Genomic DNA, 22,500 nt, shown 5'->3' on the forward strand with positions numbered 1-22,500 from the left:
AGTGCCGCCTCAACTTTTACAAAAAGCCGGATATGACGTCATCAAAGATATTTATCGAAAAAAAGAAAAACAAGTCGCGTAAGGCGAAAATACAACATTTAGTCAAGTAGCTGTCGAACTCACAGAATGAAACTGAACGCAATGCCATTATTCAGCAAGACCGTATACTCGTAGCATCGTCAGTCCACCGCTCATGGCAAAGGCAGGGAAATTGACAAGAAGAGCGGGGTAGTAGTTGCGCTAAGAAGGATAGCACGCTTTTCTGTACCTCTCTTTGTTTTAACTTTCTGAGCGTGTTTTTAATCCAAACATATCATATCTATGTTTTTGGAATCAGGAGCCGACAAGGAATAAGATGAAAGTGTTTTTAAATTGATTTCGACAATTTAATTTTGATAATAATTTTTATATATTTAATTTTCAGAGCTTGTTTTTAATCCAAATATAACATATTTATATGTTTTTGGAATCAGAAAATGATGGCGAATAAGATGAACGTAAATTTTGATCGTTTTATAATTTTTTATTTTTTGTTACAATTTTCAGATTTTTAATCACCAAAGTCATTAATTAATTTTTAAGCCACCAAGCTGAAATGCAATACCGAAGTCCGGGCTTCGTCGAAGATTACTTGACCAAAATTTCAACCAATTTGGTTGAAAAATGAGAGCGTGACAGTGCCGCCTCAACTTTCACGAAAAGCCGGATATGACGTCATAAAAGACATTTATCAAAAAAATGAAAAAAACGTCTGGGGATTTCATACCCAGGAACTCTTATGTCAAATTTCATAAAGATCGGTCCAGTAGTTTAGTCTGAATCGCTCTACACACACACACAGACAGACACACACACACACACACACGCACGCACGCACATACACCACGACCCTCGTCTCGATTCCCCCCTCTACGTTAAAACATTTAGTCAAAACTTGACTAAATGTAAAAAGTTGGGGGATATCATACCCAGGAACTCTCATAAAAAATGTCATAAAGATCGGTCCAGTAGTTTACTCTGAATCGCTCTACACACACACACAGACACACACATACACCACGACCCTCCTTTCGCCTTAGGACGGGTATACCCGTCCTGCACTTGTGCATTATTTCCATGATTAGATACTAAAAACAGATTCTTGGTTGAATTTCCTTTAAAAATAACATAGGTTTTACTTTCCTACCTACTGCCAGTTTGGAGCTAGAATTTTTTGTGAATTATTACACCCCGAACTCTAATATTCCCTGGCAGTCAGGAAGTTTTGATTGGCAGCGAAAGGGTTAAAACATTTAGTCAAAACTTGACTAAATGTAAAAAGAAGTGTGTTTGTCTCAGATATGTGCATCATTTTCTGAGTAAAACAAAATACTCCGAGCCTTTCTCTATTTTCTTGATTGATGTCAAGTTTTACTTTATTGGTATGGTACCACAAATGTTAAAAACAAAGCTAAACTCCACCGCATTGTTGCGACGGCTAGCAAGCTTGTTGGGCAACCCCAACGACAGCTGACCAGTCTCTACGAAGCTGCCATTAAGCGGAAAGCTCTCAAAATTGTCCGTGATCCGATCCATCCTCTCAACCCCTGTTTCGAAATTCTCCCTTCAGGTAAACGTTATAAGGTCCCTTTGGCACGCAAAAACCAGTTTAAAAAGTCATTCCTGCCTTCTGCAGTCACCATTTTAAATTCTTCTCGCATCACGTAGAGGCTGGTCGGCTGGGAAAAAACAAACAATGTGTACATGTGAAGGTGTGTGGGAAATATTTGTAATGTGATTACTCGGCTGTGAAACCCAACTCCTGTGATATGAGAGGGTTAATTTACATAGTGCAATATCATATTTGATTGTATCCCTTTTATGTTTTATGTTTTATGTGTGTCGTCCTATACAATTGTTGTTATAATCGTTTACAGGCAGACAGGGTGTGCCGAAGAAAAATTTCCATTTTTATGTAATATTTTAATGGACAATAAAGTGCTGTTATTGTTATTATTCGTTTGTTATCGGTTTCTTTTGTAATATATATGTCACCTTATTTTTCAGCAATACTGAAGATATTCTGTCATTGTTTGTGTGTAGTTTTGCGTGTTTCTGTCTGTATGTCTTTTTTAATCTGTCTGTTTGTTTGCTTGCTTGCTTCCTTTCTTTTCTAATAAAACAAGTCACGGACGAAACGGTATTCCAAGCATACGATTTTATTCTTAATCTGCAAAAACTAAGCAAAATTATTTCTTCAAAGTCATAAAACAATCGATCGTTACCAAAGCCGGGTACAAAAATGAATTATGTAAAATCAATATCACGTACATGAGGTCAGTTTACATTTGTATAACTTTGAAGCGAATACAGCAAGAAAAACTATATCCAGCAATGTATAGCCCACTATTCACATATTATGCCGCAAGGAGCAATCCATGGATTTGTCTTGCAATTATTTATCTCTCTCTCTCTCTCTCTCTGTCTCTCTGTCTCTCTGTCTCTCTGTCTCTGTCTCTGTCTCTGTCTCTCTCTCTCTCTCTCTCTCTCTCTCTCTCTCTCTCTCTCTCTCTCTCTCTCTCTCTCTCTCTGTAGTGTATTTCAATGGGCATGGCATTCACAGCTTTGTTGCGTCAGTGCATGCAATCAACTCTATAATTCTTAACTCATGTCAAATGAACTTAAATGTTTCATTTAAGCAATGTATTGTATGTAAACTGATGTTCTTACTTTCATTTTATTATAATCATGTAGCAGTAGTTTTCTTTACTTGCTTATTCTTTAGCAATTTTAGACTAGATGGGACTGGGTGGCCGAGTGGTAACGCACTTGCGCTCGGAAGCGAGAGGTTGCGTGTTCAGGCCTGGGTCAGGCCGCAATTTTCTCCCCCCTTTCGTAACCTAGGTGGTGGGTTCAAGTGCTAGTCTTTCGGATGAGACGAAAAACCGAGGTCCCTTCGTGTACACTACATTGGGGTGTGCACGTTAAAGATCCCACGATTGACAAAAGGGTCTTTCCTGGCAAAATTGTATAGGCATAGATAAAAATGTCCATCAAATACCCGTGGGACTTGGAATAAAGTAAAAAAAAATTCCATCTCACACGGCATTAAGTCTCAGGAAACATGAATACACGCATGCAGGGAAAAAAAAAATATATGGGTAGCGCCGTATGTATGGCAGCTCGCTTTCCCCGGGGAGAAAGCAGCCCGAATTTCCATGAGGGTAACCTCACTGGACTGTAAATCTTATCCAATCCAATCCAATCCAATCCTAGTCCCTCTTTAGGGCGAGGGCCAGATGTAAAAAAGCAGATCACTGCTTACTCTATTACCCTCGTTAAATAAAGAATTGCTCTCTCTCTCTCTCTCTCTCTCTCTCTCTCTCTCTCTCTCTCTCTCTCTCTCTCTCTCTCTCTCTCTCTCTCTCTCTCTCTCTCTCTCTCTCTCTCTCTCTCTCTCTCTCTCTCTCTCTCTCTCTCTCTCTCTCTCTCTCTCTCTCTCTCCTCTATTTAGAGTTGGCATAAACGACTTATATTGCAACAGGCACAGATACAATGTAAATAGACGATTGGAATTATGTCCCTTGTGTGGTCTGGCGGAGGAGGATGAAATTCATTTCATCTTCGCCTGCCAAGCCTATTCAAATATAAGACAACAGTTTTCTTTAAACATTCTATTCAATAATTGTTTGAGAGCTAGAAATTTTGTCAACTTAATGAATATTGAAAATCAGGAAATGCTGGCATCATTTATTTTTGATTGTTTAAAACTTAGACGAGAGCTGATTGCAAATCCTGAACAATAGCAGAAAAGGCGACAACTTAACTACACTATTTAACCGGCTATGGCCGTCATTGTACTGTACATATTATATAATATCACAATTACTTTTTCTGATGGACTAGATAGTCCACCAGTATTACATTTATGTTTGTCCTTGACGTTGTTTTTGCCACGTTTTTCCCCCCATTGCAAGGGGCATGTTGCCTAAATGCAATAAACTTGTTAATCGTTAATCGTTAATCTCTCTCTCTCTCTCTCTCTCTCTCTCTCTCTCTCTCTCTCTCTCTCTCTCTCTCTCTCTCTCTCTCTCTCTCTCTCTCTCTCTCTCCCCCACCACTTCATTTGGGAAATGTTTCTGTAAACCAAAAGCAAAAAAAAATAAATAATGAAAACAAAGAACTACTTTTAGCGTAAGTACAATTACATCAACAAAGTGCTGGCCATTATAAATTCAGGACACCCTCCTTCGGTCTCTTTCCTGCTCTGCGATTTATCCAGGGGATATATTTTTCATAAAAACAGCAGGCTTAAGTTATTCTACTTGACTTGGATCCACCATGTATACCGTACACATTAGATACTACAACAAGTCTTCAGCGTTCTTTCTTTCTTTATTTGGTGTTTAACGTCGTTTTCAACCACGAAGGTTATATCGCGACGAGGGAAAGGGGGGAGATGGGATAGGGGAAAGGGGGGAGATGGGATAGAGCCACTTGTTAAGTGTTTCTTGTTCACAAAAGCACTAATCAAAAAATTGCTCCAGGGGCTTGCAACTTAGTACAATATATGACCTTACTGGGAGAATGCAAGTTTCCAGTACAAAGGACTAAACATTTCTTACATACTGCTTGACTAAAATCTTTACAAACATTGACTATATTCTATACAAGAACCACTTAACAAGGGTTAAAGGAGAAACAGAATCCGTTAGTCGCCTCATACGACATGCGGGGTGCAGAGAAATAAGGATGTGGAAAAGAAGACTTTTGGTAAGTGAAATAAAGGTGATGGATCCAGTCAGGTAGAAATAAGACAAGAAAAGAATTGGAAAACTGCAGGGAATAGTAGGGAGAGTTTTCTTGGAAGGAAATATAGGTGAAAGGACTGGTAAGGCAGAAATAAGACAAAAGAAGAGAAGAAACAGAACCGTTAGTCGCCTCTTACGACATGCTGGGTAGCATCGGGTAAATTCTTTCTAGTCCCAACCAATATGGGACTCCCCCTAACCCGCGGGGGGTAAGTCTTCAGCGTTAAATGTAGGAACATAACCTTTTGCTACGACCGTGTATCTCCTACTATCAAGCTACACACCACATTTCAGCCCAGTCGGTCAATAGAATCAGAGATCTAATTAAGGCAGGCAGAAGGACAGACACACAGTGTGAAACCTATACAACCTCGTGAATGAAGGGGGGGGGGGGGGGGGGGGGGGGGGTAAAAATGCACAGTAAAAGCAAAGGCACAACTATCAACAAATAACTGCTCCGGGGTCAGGCTATCTCCAATTAGGTGGCGGGGCGACCATCCCCAACCCGACGGGTCCCCAGGCGGCGGATGGGGGGCGTCCCTTAGATATAAGGGATTGCAGCGATATAAGTCGGGCTTGCCCGGACGAATAAGCTGTCCTGGACCAACTGGCGGTGTTCCTATCAGAGCGGGGTGATGAACAGGTGGCACTGTTGACTCGTAAATACCCTATGTGCTCATACGGGTTCATCACGCGGGTAGGAGGCGCGTTAAAACCTCTGCTACCTGTGCTCCCAGGTAAGGTCCCTGACCAGGAGCTAAGGGTGGGGTAACCGTGCCCCGACAGAAACCTCTAGTGCTGAAGTCGGCGGTACTGAGCGAGACAGCGCACTTTAACGGATCACAGTACCACGCACACCATCGCCATGAATACACGCAGAGAATAACTGCAAACACTATACATGCTTTTTTCGTTGTAGATTGTCATGGGTGAAAGGGCGGAACAGAGAGATTCAAGTAAAACAGAGTAAAACTGAGAAGACGGCTGATTGTCTCTTATCTGGGTCTCATGGATACAACAATTAACACAATAGCACGCTGAGTGAACGCATCCCCAAAATTAACACAATAACATACTAAGTGAACGCATCCCTCGAATAAACACACTAACACACTTACACGAATGGAGCTGTATAAAACAAAACCTCAGTTATGCGCTGCGTTAAAACATCCCCACAATTAACACAATAACACGTGGAGGATTACTGATCGTCTCTTATTTGGCTTTCAGTAAATACGGCCCTACAATTAACCCAGTAACACGCCAGGTAAATGGCTAATTGTCTCTTATAATTTGGCTTCAAATGAATACAGCCCTACAATTAACACAATAACACGCCGCGGGGACATTTGAGTGTGTTATATTTGGCTCTCACTGAATACAGCCCTACAATTAACACAATAACACGCCGAGGGGACATTTGAGTGTCTTATATTTGGCTCTCACTGAATACAGCCCTACAATTAACACAATAACACGTCGAGGGGACATTTGAGTGTCTTATATTTGGCTCTCACTGAATACAGCCCTACAATTAACACAATAACACGCCGATGCGATTGCTGATTGTCTGATTGTCTCATTTGGCTCTCAGTGGATATAGCCCTGTAATGGAAACAATAAAACGCCCAGGGTACATTTGATTGTCTAGTGCTATTTTGGCTTTTAATGAATACAGCCCTAGAATTAGCACAATAACATTCTGATGAGGTGGCACAATCAGCGCATTCCAATAAAACGGTTGACTTTGGTCACATGCCGTTAGGAGAATGAAGTGTCAAGTAAGAATCCAGCGAGCAAGTAATCCTCCGACAGCGTCACGTATTTACTCTTCGCTAGACGATTTTCGGAAATAACTCTGTCGGGTTTGTATGGGTTGTGAAAGACTGAGTGAATACTCTTGCTTTTATTGAGGCAAAATTTCCCATGTGACATTATAGACCAGTCACTGGCGATGAGTGTGTCTGAAACACGTGGACAAGGAGCACGTTTGCCTCACTAAAAGCAAGAGTAGGCTATTCACTCTTTCACAAATCATACAAACCTAACATAGTTATTTCCAGAGTTCGTCTATTTCGAGCATTGTGTTTTGGTTGGGTTACAAAAATGTGTTGCGTAGAAATGGTTTAACTTACAACATTGGTTGTTTGCAAACAAACAAATGAAATGTTCCTCTGTGCACTGATATGTACGTTTTAAGTAAGATGCTCTCCACTTGCCAAGTACAACGTTTGGGTGCTCACACAATTGTTGGACGCTATCTCGTATGTACTGACAGTGACAGTCATGATCATCGATTGTATCAATATGTTTTCGCTGTAAATACATTGAAACATACATCTCACATCTCTAGGAAAGTAGAAGTTATTTTGGAAGTTGTGTCGATGATGTACCTGCAGATGAAGAAACAGCCGATGCAGCTGTTCGCATTTCATGAAAAGTACAAAACCATATTTCACCCATCATGGCTTCATCCTTCCAGTGATTCCACCCTTCATGTTTTCACCCTTCATGCTTTCACTCCAATGTCTTCACAGTCATAATACAGATGAAGGGGCGTCACTTTCCAACAGGTGAAATGTCAAGGTTGATTTATGATTTCGTATCTCTTTACATCCGTAATAAAGTGTGTGGGAGGTTGAACATACAACGAAACGTAGGATGTATTTGCTTCAGGTGTACAGAAGTCACTCACAACTTCACAGACGTCATCTCCTTGGGAATGGATGATGGATCAGTAGCATGGGAAATGTAATGTTAAAACGTCATTGAAATGTGCACGCAACCGCCTATGTAATGTGCGAGATCCATATCGAAGTACGTGGGTTAATGATTCTGGGTAAGAATAATGGTGGAATAAACCACGCCATCCTTGCATGCCGCCTGTTTCTGCTTTCTTCCTGCAAGTATGCGTATTCCTGTGACCCTCTCGTAGGACAGGACGAAGACACAACAGGAAACAACTCGTGACTTGTTCCCTCTTCACTCTGACTCTGTGGAGACGATCGAGTTCTCTGCCACTACTTTCTGAGTCTCGCCGGTCCGCTTCAGAGATTCGTCATCTGAGTCACCGAGACGTCTAGCTCGTCCTGGGCCCTGGTCTTGGTCACCACGACAACTGACGTCTTCTTCACGTCACCCTGGCCCGCTTCAACGTCCGCCATCTCAGTTTCTTTAACATCGTCGTTGCTGGCGTCATCATCGTCTTCAACGACGTAAGCTTTGTCCTTGGATTTCTTGGCGGTGGGGTTGTATTTCTCCCTGGCGTCAGTGATGTCTTGCTGAAGCTTGTCGAAGTTGACGTCGGCCTGCCTGTCGGAGATTGCGATCTGGACTCCGAGCTGCCTGGCCTGACGTAGCATCTGCAGGTATCCCTTTCGCATGACCCGGATGTCGGGGTTGTGGAGGAGGGTGTACATGACGTGCCAGTTGAAGCGTGCAGCCTCCCTCCTCCTCCGCTCCTCCTCGCTGTCGTACACCCGCTCGGACACGCTCACTGCACACAGACAACTCCACCTTGTGTACATGTTGCGGGAAGAGGAAAAAGAGATGTGATGCGGAAGGTACCAAGAATGATTTTTTCTATGGACATTGGTGCAGATCCTAAACTAATTCTAAGCACCTTGCGAAAATCAGATAATACATTCGGCAAAATAACCTCAGTTTGTTCAAAAAGCATGAATGCCATACATTGTTTGTGTGTAAGTGTTCCCGATTGGAAGGAAGATCTCTGTTTCCCCAGGAGAATGATCTCTTCCCCTGTAAAAGCCTGTACAAAATGGATTTTTGTTTTGCTGTTTTCAAGTGAAAAGGATGTATACATCAAAACAATCGAACAACATAGGAAGCATCAAACTCGATGAGTGTGTTCCTAAATGGAAGGCTACAAAAGCATTTAGTAGAAAACTAAGGTGATTTGCTAAAAGATTTTTAGTGAGATACACTGAACCAATAGTGACGTACCCTGTACGTTGATGTCATCATCGCGCTGAACACTCTTCTTCATCTGCATCTCGTTGCCCGCGCTATGGGATCCGTTCTGTTGTATGGCGCTCTCTTTGGCTGCGTTCAGTTGTGTGGCGCCCTCTGCGTTCAGTTTGCCCTCCTGAGCCCTGACCCTCTCTCTCTTGTGCTGCAGTCCCAGCATCATGACGCGCGTGAAGATGATGACCACGGGGTGGGTGTGGGCCGCCTCTATCTGCATGTAGCCCACGTAGGCCTTGAACCCTGCAGATGGGGCAGACGCATCACAGCCTTGCACACAACACCACCACAAGACCAACCGAATCATCGTTTACTAAGTTTTGTGACGCATTCTCAATATAATATTTCCCATCAATTAAGAAATAATGCAATGAAGAAAGAAAGAAAGTGACAAGAAATGAAAGAAGAAAATACAGAAATAAGAACAGAGAATGGTCACACTGTGGTGACATTTTTGCGTGCACATCGTATGTTACCCTGCATGACGCCGGTTTGGAGGGAGAGCAACTGGGCCAATTTGGGTTGTCTGTATCCTTGAACGTGTTACCCTTGACCTTTTAACCCTTCAACTTTTACCCTTCAATTTTTACCCTTGAGCTTTTACCTTTGAACTTTTTATCCTTAAACTTTTTACCCTTGAGATTTTATCCTTGAACTTCCTACCCTTTAGCTGTCTACCCTTGAGCTTTTCACCCTTGAGCTTTTAATCCTTGAGCTTTTTACCCTTGAGCTTTTAACCCTTGAGCTTTTTACCCTTGAGCTTTTTACCCTTGAGCGTTTTACTCTTGAGCTTTTTACCCTTGAGCTTTTTCCCCTTGAGCTTTCTACCCTTGAGCTTTTTACCCTTGAGCGTTTTACCCTTGAGCTTTTTACCCTTGAGCTTTTTACCCTTGAGCGTTTTACCCTTGAGCTTTTTACCCTTGAGTTTTTTCCCCTTGAGCTTCAGTTAACCCTTGAGCTTTTTCCCCTTGAGCTTTTAACCCTTGAGCTTCAGTTAACCCTTGAGCTTTTTCCCCTTGAGCTTTTACCATTGAGCTTTTTACCTTGAGTTATAATTGGCAATCTAGTGGCTGTTCCGCCTGGCGTCTGGCATTATGGGGTTAGTGCTAGGACTGGTTGGTCCGGTGACAGAATAATGTGACTGGGTGAGACATGAAGCCTGTGCTGCGACTTCTGTCTTGTGTGTGGCGCACGTTATATGTCAAAGCAGCACCGCCCTGATATGGCCCTTCGATGTCGGCTGGGCGTTAAGCAAACAAACAAACCTTGAGTTATTTACACTTGTGCTTTTTACGTTGAGCGGTTTACCCTTAGGGTCACTTTTTTAGTAAGATTGTTAGGTCCTACGTGGGCAGACTAACGCCGTCGTTTAGGATGAGTAACTGGACGAACCTGGGTCGATGAACTCGAAGCGTCTAGGCAGCGTGCTGCTGTCAAGGCGACTGAGGAAGACGACGCCGACAAACATGGCTTTGAGGATACGCAGCAGGCATGACACCAGGCCCAGGAAGATGTTGTAGAAAAACATGAAGTATGTGAAGTTGAAGTAAAAACTCCTGCAAACATAGGCCAGACAGTGTACCAGACATGAGAATAGAACATTTTCAACAAGGAGAAAATAAGAGTTGCCAAATGTTATGTGGTGAGTGAGAGAAATCTGTATTGACATTGTGTGACTGTGTCAATATAATTATTATTTCTAGCGCCTGTATTACGTCATAGGCTGTTATCATAGGTATGACGTAGGTTTCAGGGTTTCGTCATTTCATAGACAGGGGTGTCAGCTTGTGTCTATTGGTTACGTCTGCGTGTTCGATTTGAATGAAAACACACAGACTATGCATTTGTTTGAATATTCCTGAATGGGGAATGTTTAGTTTTGTTTTTAATAAGTTAAATTAGTTTAGATCGTATTGATAAAATAATGTTTGGGTTGGTGACGCATAATCAAGCAGCGTCATATAGGGCCCTCTCCCCCCTTCCCCTTTTCCCGACTAAAATGAGTAAAATTTGTAATGAACTCGGCCAAGGTTGAAACAAACGCGCACTTGTGACCTGCTACTGGCAGAGAAAAGCATGTCAAGCTTTGCCGGAATTTGATTGAATTATGCATTGTGGATTTTGTGCATTTGGGAAGTGAAACTGTCTGTGTAATGTTGGTGTGTACCAACTGGACTGATCCAGTGATGGAGTGTGTGATGGCTGGATGTCCTGGATTTGAATGCTGTTGTGAACCAGGGAGTGTTTCGTGTACAGAGATGATGTAGACCAGGTGAGAATAAACCTTTTGTTATCGGTACACCTTCTTTGAAATTGGCACCATAATTTGATTGTTCTTTAGTCATGTAAATGTGTTGGAATTAGATCTCAGCAAGCACAGAAAGTTGGTCCCCTCTCGGACCAATATTGGATTTGGCTAAATGGTCTGTTGTGGTAAAAACTATTGTTTTGTCTGGAAATTGACAGCTGTAATAAAATGATGTGTAACTAACAACAGAAGAGAAGGCCAATGATAAGATTGAGAAAACCAAACATGCATGATGTAATACTGGAACTTGAATAATTGTAACTGTGGTTCCGGTTATGATGACTGTGTGAGATGATACTTTGATATGAATTGTCGCTTCGGTAATTACTGACTTTGCTTTTCCTTTTTGTTTTCCCAGCCGAGCGGACTCTTGGTGGGATAGCGTGTTTACTACCGTGTTTACTACCGTGTTTAATAGCGTGTTTAATAGCTTGTTTAATAGCTTGTTTTTCTAGAGCGTGTTGTGTGTTGGTAGAGCACACACCAGTGACTTTATCGTGTTGTGGCAACAGAACTTTTTCGTAGTAGAGATTTGCCTCAAGCTACTTGAGTTGAGTGCGGAGTATGTGTCTCCACCTTTTTCAGACTAAGTGTTGAAAGTGTTTATTGGAAAAGTAGCATTAGTCTGACGAACCTATTTTTAACTTTTATTTTAAATGCTTGGTGATTGTGTGCGTGAGTGTTATGCAATAAAAGAGGACAGAGAACATTATTCAATGCATTCATCGAACTTTTATTATTTGTGTATTCTCTCCCTCTCTCGCTTGTAATTGCCAACACCCGCATGCGCTCCACCACAGTTATATAGTAACACAAAACTTCGACAAAAATATCTGTTTGTCGTTAGAAGAAGGGAAATGATTTACACACAAGGAGTGCTGCTAACAGCTTTAAAATCAATCTATAGTGCTGCTAACAGCTTTAAATTCAATATACTGTGCTGCTATCAGCTTTAAAATCAATCTGTGCTGCTAACAGCTTTAAAATCAATCTACTGTGCTGCTAACAGCTTTAAAACCAATCTACTGTGCTGCTAACAGCTTTAAAATCAATCTAATGTGCTGCTAACAGCTTTAAAATCAATATATTGTGCTGATGTTCCATGTCGAATATGAACACCTGGAGATGTTCAAATCGAGGAAGATTATCATGCCAGTATTCAGGTCTGGCGCAATTGTGTATTTGTATTTTGAGTGATGACAGCCTGAGTTGCGAGGAACAGTGAAGAGCGACACCTAGATTTGAAAGTCTTAGGGTGGCATATGTAAATCCAAACTTCAGGCAAATCGACCAATATAAGCACCGGGGTGATAAGAGATCAAATGGCTAACATAGAGAAGGACAGGGGGGATATATTTGTAGTCAAATTCATTCGTTCAATGTTTTTACACATGTTCATCATTGGTCAGCCCCTGTTCCCTCGCCTCATTTTGGAAGCTCCTCCCTCTCTATACTGGCGGGGAAATAGCTCAGTCGGTAGCTGGCTTAAAAACCAGTTATTAACGTTCCAGTACACCATATGGCTGGTTGACCAATCAGGACTGATTCTAGGTGACCCTCTAAATGTTATTACGTTCAGGCAGGGACACTTTTTGTTTATCACGCTAAAAATTTAACAAGATAAAGTAAAGATTGGAACTAAAAATATCAGCGTGACTTATTCTGAAGAATGACACTTCAAATGCTGTCGGATACAACACTTTTTATCTACAAAATACCGAAAAAACAGTTTTGTTGGTGGGCGCTTTACAGAACAGCAAGGTACCACCCACACTCCGCGTTTGCGATGCCGGTGTAACACGAAATTTTTACTCCACGAAAAATTTACTCCGGAGTAAATATTTCGTACGAAATTCTTACTCCGAATACACTTTTCGTATGAGAAAAGAACTCCACACGGCACGAAAAAATTACTCCCTCCACGAAATTTTTACTCCCCATTTTTTTTACTTCCAGTAAAAATATCGTATGCAAAAATGGGATGCGGGCGAAGGGATAATGCCAATAAGTGATCTCGCGCACACGAATGTCGCGCTACCCTCCTTCCACCCCTTCCACCACCAAGACTAACAGGGGACAAGGGAGTAAAAATGTCGTACACCTGGCATGGGAAGTTAAATTGCTTGTGTTTGGGTGAAGTAATTTATTCGTTATTTATTCGTCAGGGGAGTAACATTTGTGTACGAAATGTTTACTCGGAACTCACCTGTCTTGGGGAGTAATTTTCTCGTGAAATGGGGGAGTGCCTTTTTCGTAAAGGGAGTAACTTTTTCGTACGAAATGTTTACTCCGGAGTAAAAATCTCGTGGGAGTAATTTTCTCGTGTTACACCGGCCAACTCACTTCAACATGTCATTGACAGAGTTCTGACGATTCAAGTGAAATTGCGTCACTTGATTTACGTCAAATATATATTGACGTCATTTCCTTTCTCTCTGATCTGGGGTTTCTTCGAAATCTGTCCCTTTCACTTTCAGTTGGACAAGAGATATCGAAGCAACTGAAACGCATGTTCAACAAGTTCAACATGATGTGTGAACGCATTTGACCTGTAAATATTCGTCACGTCAGGTGAGTGACTGATTGGCTGACACAGGTCACGAGAATGCTTTGACCGACAGGCATACTCAGATATGAGCGATCCAGTTCCCATTGCGGCTGTTCCGTCTAATTCGCGAGGTTTCGAAATTTCTTTTGGTCGAAATAGATGGTAATAAAACCGTTATTTCTAATATGCTGACACTTAGCCGTAAAGTATGGTAGCCCGTTTTCCCCAGTCACGAAGGAGCCCGAATTTCAATTATGGTAACCACACAGGACTATATCAAATCTTATCCTTGTCCTTATCCTCCTCTGCTCATACAATATCCAGCCCTGCCCTCCCCGGTTTCTTAGTACAGTAGTATTGGTAGGAAATCTCACCTACGCTATGACAAAAGCACTTACCTGTTGTTGAGCGCCAGGTACACGCCCCTGCCCTGGAGGAAGAAATACTTGGCGAGCAGAAGCTGTCCCAGAGCAACGATGACAGCCGTCAGGACAACAGGCCTGCAACAAGCCTTAGTATTTTATACCAAGAACAAGTAATAACTGCCGAGATTGAAAACAGATCACTGAATTGTTCGAGTGCATGTTGTCATAATCCCAAGCGCTTATGTGTACGCCAGTGTGTGCCATAATCGTGTGTGTTTAAGTGTGTGGATATTGATGCCCCTCGTACGAACAAGCCAATACCGTGGCCACGAAGTCACCAAGCACACACATTCCCTGACATAAATATATAAGACAAATGACCTATATATGTTGCATGTCGTTCCATTCTTTAAGGCAATATGTTTCCAATGCGAATGGTTGAAACAAAGATGCTCGGGTCTAATGCAGAGGAACACAAACTACAACAAAGCTAATTACTTCTACATGAACCTTTTAGGTTTAAGAACCAATAACATTCTAGAATCAGACTATCAATCAAATCGAATCGAATGAACTTGATTATCTCGAGCATGAGAAATTACAGTGGTGGTGCATAAAACATACGCGAAACTACAACATTATGAACATATACATAAATGCACTAACTGATAACATTATTTTTGACAAAACATATTACTGCATGGAAACACTATCACTGTTAAAATGTAAAAGATGCAAACACAAAAACCACACTCAATTCCTCTTAAAATGCACAATTCTACGACAATAGACGCTCATATAATCAAAACTTAAAACAGCAACATCAAGATCACAGAATGGAAAATGCTATCCTTGTTTAAGAGCGCAATTGAAAAGGGTATAACACTCTTTTTATCCCTGAGAGTCCTCAACTTTGGTTCACAGAGGCGTCTGCAGTATGGCAAACGTTTGTAGTATAGTACTGAGCAAGTAAATGCAAGCCTTGTCATTTACAATCACTCCATTCTTTCGCACCATTATTTTGTCCTACACCTTAGTTAAACTCATCTGTCTCTCTCCTACAATCTTGCTTTACACTCTCACCACTCTGTCCAAGACACTTCTGTTTGTGATGCTCTAGCCACCAAACCAACAGACAAACCCAAACGTAATCACAGACTCGACAAAACTTCTGTAAAAGGTGCATGACACCTTTGGGTTAATATCAAGGGTTCTCATTTTCTGTAGACAATACACCCGTAACTGACATTCTTTTGTGAGCGGATTTTGTGTTGGCTTCAAACTTCAGCCTGTTGTCAATCAACGACTGTATTAGGTACTGATATTCATTCACTCATTCAGTCACACAAAATGACGATGCAAGACATACCACAGCAGGTCCAGAAGCAAGATGATCCACTTGTTCAAGTCATTGATGATGAGCAGGATGACTATGGCCAACAGGAACGATATCAGAAACAGGATTAAGCACTGCAGAAGGTAGCCTGAAACACGCCCGATACAAACACTTCTTAACGATAAAAAAAACCCATAAGAACATAATAATAACGTTAAAGTGATAATGACAACATCACTTTTAATGTCGATTCAATGGGTAGATTTGTCTTTTTGTCGCAGATTACGACATAAATAGTCAAAAGCTTTACACAACTATCCCACAGATGACTATACCCACATATCTTTAGTGTTGCCAGCCAAGCAAATCTGCATGCGGTTAGTCAGTTCGCATCTCCCGCCAAAATGTAATTAACGTTTCCCGTGATTACGCTCTGGGGCTGAAGGATATGTGCGGTATGCCAAAATGGACCCACATACCGTCTTTTAACATTTTGGTACGTAATCAATGTCTTGACGTGAAGTACCCACGATAGAAAGAATTCTCTCTTTTGCTGAGACTAATAGACTTCCATGTCGGCCTTTGACGTAATTAATTCGCGTGCGAGACCTGGTGTGAGCCTAACCGAGAGCCACGCTTTCCTGTCCGGCCTATAATGATAATTAATTCTTTTTTTGCGTGTGCAGTTTTCAACTCCTTGCAAGAAGGTCTGTGAAACTTGGAATACTTTCAAATAGATAGATGCCTGAGTCAAATGCTTAAAGCCCTGGGAGCTCCGTGCACCTTGAAGTGTCAAGGACAGTAACTTTAGAATGGAAATGTTTTTTTGACGCATCCAAGCAGCCTGTTACCAATTTTAAGCCCCGCATTCATTCAGAAATATTGGTACTTTTAATAAGTCAAAAACACATAAAATCCATACGTTCTTATATAATAACAACACGCCAGAAACAGTTGAACAGCCACGTTGTTCCTACCTTACCAACAAAAGCAACAATTAACATAAGGTTTTCGCTTGTACAAACCTAATTACCCCGTTGAGCATCTATTCCACACTAATAAGGCAGCCTGAAATGTGTCCAGCGCCGAAGGGAGAGCATATATGTTACTTGGGTGAAACTAATCCAAAGAACCCAATGTGGCCCTGAAACAATTTCTTTGATTCGGATTGTCGAAAACGTTCATTATATTGTCTAATTATTTTGATTTGTAATGTGGTTGTTCTGCTGTTAAACTTAAACCCAACTACTGTGATATGAGAGGGTAAATTTACATTGTGCAATATTAAATTTGATTGTGATAGTCTTAAAGACGTTTGACCTTATTTAGATTTTATCTGTACATTTATTGAATTTAAAGATGACACGGACAGCACGTTAGGTCAGTGTTGCGTTTGAAGACAGACTGTTAAAAGAGAATAAATGTATGTACATTATGATAGAATATTGATGTATGAATTGAAGAAATGTATAAGAACACAAGAATGTATGAATGACAAAGAACAAATGTTTATTTTTGAATGTTTTATGTATGTTTTATTACGGACACAAAAGCTCAGCAATGCAATTTCTCTTTTAGAGATTAATAAAGTTATTGTATTGTATTGTATTGTTATTGGAAATATGATAGGCGTGCTTGTTATTACATACGTGAACCTATGTTTTATGTGTTACGTATGTTGTCCTATACAATTGTTGTTGTAATCGTTTACAGGCCGGAAGGGTGTGCCGAAGAAAATGTTCAATTTGTATGTAATCTTTAAATGGACAATTAAGTGCTATTAATGTTATTGTTATTGTTATTGGTATTATTTGCTTCACCAGGTCACATACATGATTTGCTTACCAAGCCAAGTGTAACTGCTTTATATCAATGAGGGCCATACTGAAATGGTGTGTGTTAGTGTACCACGTTGACAACAGACGAATTCCGGAAACAAGAAATTCCTCCGAGGTAGGAAAACACCCCCGTCCTTACCATTCTCACTGCCAGCAACTGAGAAGGTTATTTCCCTTTGACCATTAATATGTCCCTCTATAAGTCCTTGTAGAATATTAATCCACCAATAACTCCCTAACCGTGTGTTTGACTGGTCCCAATTTTTGTAAGGACCGTCTCAGGAATGTATAGAACTTGTTCACCAAGTTTGGTGACGATCGGTCCGTTCATTCTTGAGATCTATATGCGAACACAAGCACACAAACACACAAACACACAAACACCCAAACAAACACACAAACACCCAAACAAACACATCGAGCGAAACCTATACACACCCCTATACCGGGGGTGTAATAATCGACACGCGGTTCCTGTACACGTGTTTGAGGCACAGCACACCCTCTTGCTAGTGACTGGGTTATATTTGTGACGTAGGAAAGTTTCCCCACGTGACATTATTTCCCACGTGACACGATAGGTACTCACTCTTTCCCAACCCATAAAAACCCGACAGAGTTATTTCCGAACATCGTCAGTTTGTTAGTGTGATAGAAAAACAAAACTTACTCCAAATAATGTATCCAACTTGGAATCCCGCATACTTGATGCTGTTAATCTGTGAGAAATGAAGATACGTATCGCATTAAATCTAACTCTGTCTGCCTTTTGAGGTTTTCAATGCTCACTTGCACATGCACACAAATGAAAAAAATACAAAAAAGTGTTCTTATTTGAACGGTTGATTGTCGACAAAACAAAACGTAATATTATTAATTAAACGTTCATGTGAAATGCGTGTTTGGCTGATTTTAATTCTAATGGAAAATCAAATTAAAACAAGACCAAACAAAATTAAAAAAATTAATGTTCTAAGAACTAATCCAAAAACAAAGAGACTGCCAACGTTCCAAAATTCAGAATAAAACAACATGAAAGGTAGGTTGTTGGAACATTCCTACATTTCTTGTTCTTTAGGTTATAAGAACTAACCTTTCTTAATATTTGATTCTGAACTTTGGAACGACAGCAGTCTATCTGGTTCGGATTTCAAAGATATTTACATTTTCATTATTACCAGACACAAAGTGCATTACTTTTCAAGGCGGGATTTGTTTTCAAATATCTACGGTCATTCACGAGTCACTCACTAGTTATGTGAATGTAAACTGTATAGAGGTTCCAGTCTTACACACATGCAAATATGAATAAACTACGGTTAGCTAAATATCTAAAATGTTAAAAAAAAAATTAAAAAAAGTTTCTCTAAAATGGAATGAACGGGCCAGGGAGTTGTATTTCTGCAGTGACCAGGTGACTTTTCTAACGAGGGATAACTCACACAGTGTGACGTGTTACTGTACGCTGAAGCATGTGGAATGTGTGAGTGGTCTCCCCTGTACAACGCATACAGATTTTGTCTGAAACAGAACAATAACGTTTAAAGTCGATCAAACAATTTAGTCCGAGACTTTCTTGTTTTCAAAAACGATAAGAGCAGTAGCGCTAGCAGTATTCCAAAAGCCAGATTGGTATAATAAAATACTGCAGGTTCACAAAACAACGTTGTTCTTTATTGCAAAAGAGAGTACAGAAAAATATACTTGCGAAGCAGAAATAGTCATTTAAATATCGTTATTACATCATTCATCACATTTAGACATGTGTGTGTGTGTGGGGGGGTGCGTGGGTGTGAGGGTGTGTGTGCACGTGCGTGTGTGTGTGTGTGTGTGTGCGAGCGTATGTCCGTGTGTGTGTGTGTGTGTGCGTGTGTGTGTGTGGTAACCGGTAGCTGGACAAGGTATGCAGGACGTTGAAGAGAGAGAAGACAGTGGCCAGGACGGTTGACACGATCAGACACACTGAAATCACAATGTGGACACGATCAGACACACTGAAATCACAATGTGGACACGATCAGACACACTGAAATCACAATGTGGACAAATCAAAGGTATGCTATTGATCTGGCCGTTTTGGGCAAACTTAACAATCTAAACAATCCAGTAAACCTTCCTCTGGACGCACACGGCAAGATTTGTTCGAAAAGGCACAAGTAAAGTATTTAATGTAATCAAAGTGAGTGAATGTGCTTCAGGGCGCTGCTTCTCTCCCGTGTTGAAAACACAAAGAACCCAGAAACGCAAACTGGCGGCAAGATCACACTTGCCCTATATGACGCGGTGACCTAGTAGCCGCATCACGTACACAAGTAAAGGGAGTAACTCAGTGGAAGTAACCAAACCAACGCTCACAGAGGAAGCTTTTCCTTTGCCTATTTTATGACATTTTATAAAGCTTTAAAAACCCATTTACAAAATGAAGACAGTCGTCCTACGCGGTAGCATGCGTTTGTAACGCAGAAACTAATGGTACATGTATCACTTTCAGGGCCTTTGTCTTAAGGTATCTCTGTGTCTCCTCTCACTGGCTCCCTCTGTCTCTGCTTGTCTGTCTGTGTGTCTGTCTGTCTTTGTGTCTGTCCGTCTTTGTGTCTGTCTGTCTATGTCTCTGTCTGTCTCTCTCTGTCTGTCTGTCTGTCTGTCTGTCTGTCTGTCTCTCTCTCTCTCTCTCTCTCTCTCTCTCTGACACTCTCTGTCTCTCTCTCTCTCTCTCTCTCTCTCTCAAACAACCACACACACACAGACACACACACACACACAAACCACCAAACCCTACCCTAAATCCCTCACTCACCCCCCCCCCCCACCCCCGCTTAACCCACCCCATACCTCTAAGAATGCCAATGCTCCAGTAGCCGACGTAGAACCAATTCCTGATGGCCGTTTCAGTGGACGACTCGTTGACGGCGGGTGTGAGTCCCATAGTGATATCCATGTAGTACATCAAGGCATCCGCGTACAGCTGGATCAGGGAGGGGAAGATGGACAGGATCTCCAGCGTCAGCTAAGCAACACAGGCACCAGAACATTGAGGTGTAGTGGAACACTCATTTTAAGGCCTCCCCACACCTTAGAAAATCAGGTCTTAAAAAGGAGGGAGTTGTATAATGGGGGGTCTCAAAAAGGGGTTCCGCTGTGATACAATTTAAGTCTTAAATTCAATTTGGTTATGAGCTTGTTTAGCAGCGTCCCTTGTAACGGTCAACGCTAAGCAGGCCAGGCACGACGATTATCTTTTTGTCTTATTCAAGGACTGTGTTTTTACGAGATGTAATATTTGGGGTTAGGAGCCAAAAGACAATTTTCTGAATGTTTTACATTCAAAGCAAAAAACAAAGGAATACTGTACTCACCAATACAAGAACGAGACAAGACGGTACGAATTTTCGCTTATGGAAGCTTCATCAGGAAAAACAAGAACACAAAAGACAACAAAAAGCAGACGCAACACGGAACGAACAAGGTTTGTCTTTTGTGTTCTTGTTTTTCCTGATGAAGCTTCCATAAGCGAAAATTCGTACCGTCTTGTCTCGTTCTTGTATTGGTGAGTACAGTATTCCTTTGTTTTTTACTTTGTTCATCTTACCACAGTCACTTCGTTGTTTAGAGTTTTACATTCAGACAATTTAGTTATATTGAATCGACCTAATCACATTTTTGATCCATTCACGCTCAAAGCGGCATCTGCATCGGTTGTGTTATTACGTCACACGGAGCTTCCCCTTTCACCAAGACAGGATACGACGAATACCGTCGTGTTTTTCTCTCACGTCACATGCCACAAAGGCGTCTCAAACGCCAGAGAGGAAAACGTAAAGTGCATAAACGCCCAAGCTTGGCCAGCCATAGGACATTAGACCAGAGAAGGGAAGTTGTTTCTTACGGTGTAAAGGAAAATGACGGACACACAAATACAAGGGAAAATGGTTTTCTTACCGTGTAAATGACAATGATTGACACGAACATCACAGAGATCATTCTCGACGGGTAACGGAAACCTGCAAATAAAATATATCACAAAGAGTAATATATATATGGCAGAAATAGCAAAAAACGTTCGTCAAAGTTACCATCACTGCTTAGATTTTACCTAGCCGAAAAGGGCACACTTGTCAGCACACTTGAGAGAGAGAGAGAGAGAGAGAGAGAGAGAGAGAGAGAGAGAGAGAGAGAGAGAGAGAGAGAGAGAGAGAGAGAGAGAGAAAGAGAGAGAGATAGCGAGACAGAGACAGAGACAGAGAGAGAGAGATTCAAAAGACAAAGTGTAGCTTATAAGCTAAAAGAAGAACCTATTCTCTTACTAACAATTATCTAATCCTGCCAGGAAAAACAAACATATATATGCCCAAACCAAATGGCGTTCCAATAGTAACGACACTAAGTCTTGTAGGCTTCACAAGACCCGGACATTATACACACAAACAAGAGGAAGCAACAGATAGCATATTTTTAAATACAAACACGTGTCCTACCTCGCTGTCTTTGGTAGACAAACCGATGGAATAATCCCAGAACAATGCTGACAACCCGTTGCTTGAAACCTTCCGGTGGCCTGTACAGCAAGACATGTATCTTTGAACCACCAGTTCCCACATCATTATCACCGCCACCACTGTCACCACCACAAACACCACCACCACCACAAACCCTGTCACCACCAAACAACGCATCACAACAGCCCCTCACTTTAACCACTACGGCTTGTAATCCGTTGCTTGAAACCTTCCAGTGGCCTGAACAGCAAAAATGAATGCATCAATATTGTTTTTGATTTAAAACAAAACGGGTTTGGTGGTAAGGGTAGAAGAATGACAACTTCATAGCCATGCGCTCAGGCCAAACAACGTATCACAACAGCCCGTTACACGTCAATCACCACCCACACAAACGCGACCGATGAAGGAAAGACAACTCACAACTTGAGCACAGGTTTTTGGAAGAGCTTGGCCACGTGGTGACCGGAGTAGGAGTCACGGATATCTTCCAAGGAGTTCTCCTCCCCTTCCGCCTCGTCGTCCCAGTAGAAGTATTTTCCTAAGTTAATGAAAAAGGAAATGAAGACAACGAAACGTAGAACAACGGGCAGAAAATGAATTGAAAAAAACCCGTGTAAACTCAAATCTTAACATTTAGTCTGTCGGTCTAAAATAATCAAAATGAAAACTTGATTTTTCTTGTTTTTGTTTTTCCGAGAGTAGTACGCAGACTGATCTCCGAAGAAGAAACCAAAAGTGAAGTTAATTTGCATAAAACGGATTCCTTTATTTTTTATCTTTAGCTCATTTTCAATTTAAATTTAACATATGTACATAGTTTTGGATTCAAGAA

The 22,500-nt window shown here is 41.3% G+C and overlaps 1 protein-coding gene across 1 annotated transcript in view; it reads right to left on the reverse strand.

Annotated features, from left to right (window-relative positions):
• Nucleotides 1-5,177: 5,177 nt before the first annotated feature.
• Nucleotides 5,178-22,500, reverse strand: part of LOC138946175 (stimulated by retinoic acid gene 6 protein-like) — a 25,781-nt gene continuing 8,458 nt past the window's right edge. Inside the window, exons 7-18 of the mRNA XM_070317687.1 lie at nucleotides 22,089-22,206; nucleotides 21,645-21,724; nucleotides 21,109-21,170; nucleotides 20,002-20,176; nucleotides 19,056-19,131; nucleotides 18,612-18,690; nucleotides 17,840-17,888; nucleotides 15,365-15,479; nucleotides 14,029-14,130; nucleotides 10,167-10,330; nucleotides 8,754-9,017; nucleotides 5,178-8,286 (exon numbers count right to left, since the gene is read on the reverse strand). Coding sequence (XP_070173788.1) covers nucleotides 7,838-8,286; nucleotides 8,754-9,017; nucleotides 10,167-10,330; nucleotides 14,029-14,130; nucleotides 15,365-15,479; nucleotides 17,840-17,888; nucleotides 18,612-18,690; nucleotides 19,056-19,131; nucleotides 20,002-20,176; nucleotides 21,109-21,170; nucleotides 21,645-21,724; nucleotides 22,089-22,206 — 1,733 coding nt within the window. The 3' untranslated portion in view covers nucleotides 5,178-7,837. The remainder of the gene's footprint in view (nucleotides 8,287-8,753; nucleotides 9,018-10,166; nucleotides 10,331-14,028; nucleotides 14,131-15,364; nucleotides 15,480-17,839; nucleotides 17,889-18,611; nucleotides 18,691-19,055; nucleotides 19,132-20,001; nucleotides 20,177-21,108; nucleotides 21,171-21,644; nucleotides 21,725-22,088; nucleotides 22,207-22,500) is intronic.

The sequence above is a fragment of the Littorina saxatilis genome, linkage group LG13 (genome assembly GCF_037325665.1).
Source record: "Littorina saxatilis isolate snail1 linkage group LG13, US_GU_Lsax_2.0, whole genome shotgun sequence".
NCBI lineage: Eukaryota > Metazoa > Mollusca > Gastropoda > Littorinimorpha > Littorinidae > Littorina > Littorina saxatilis.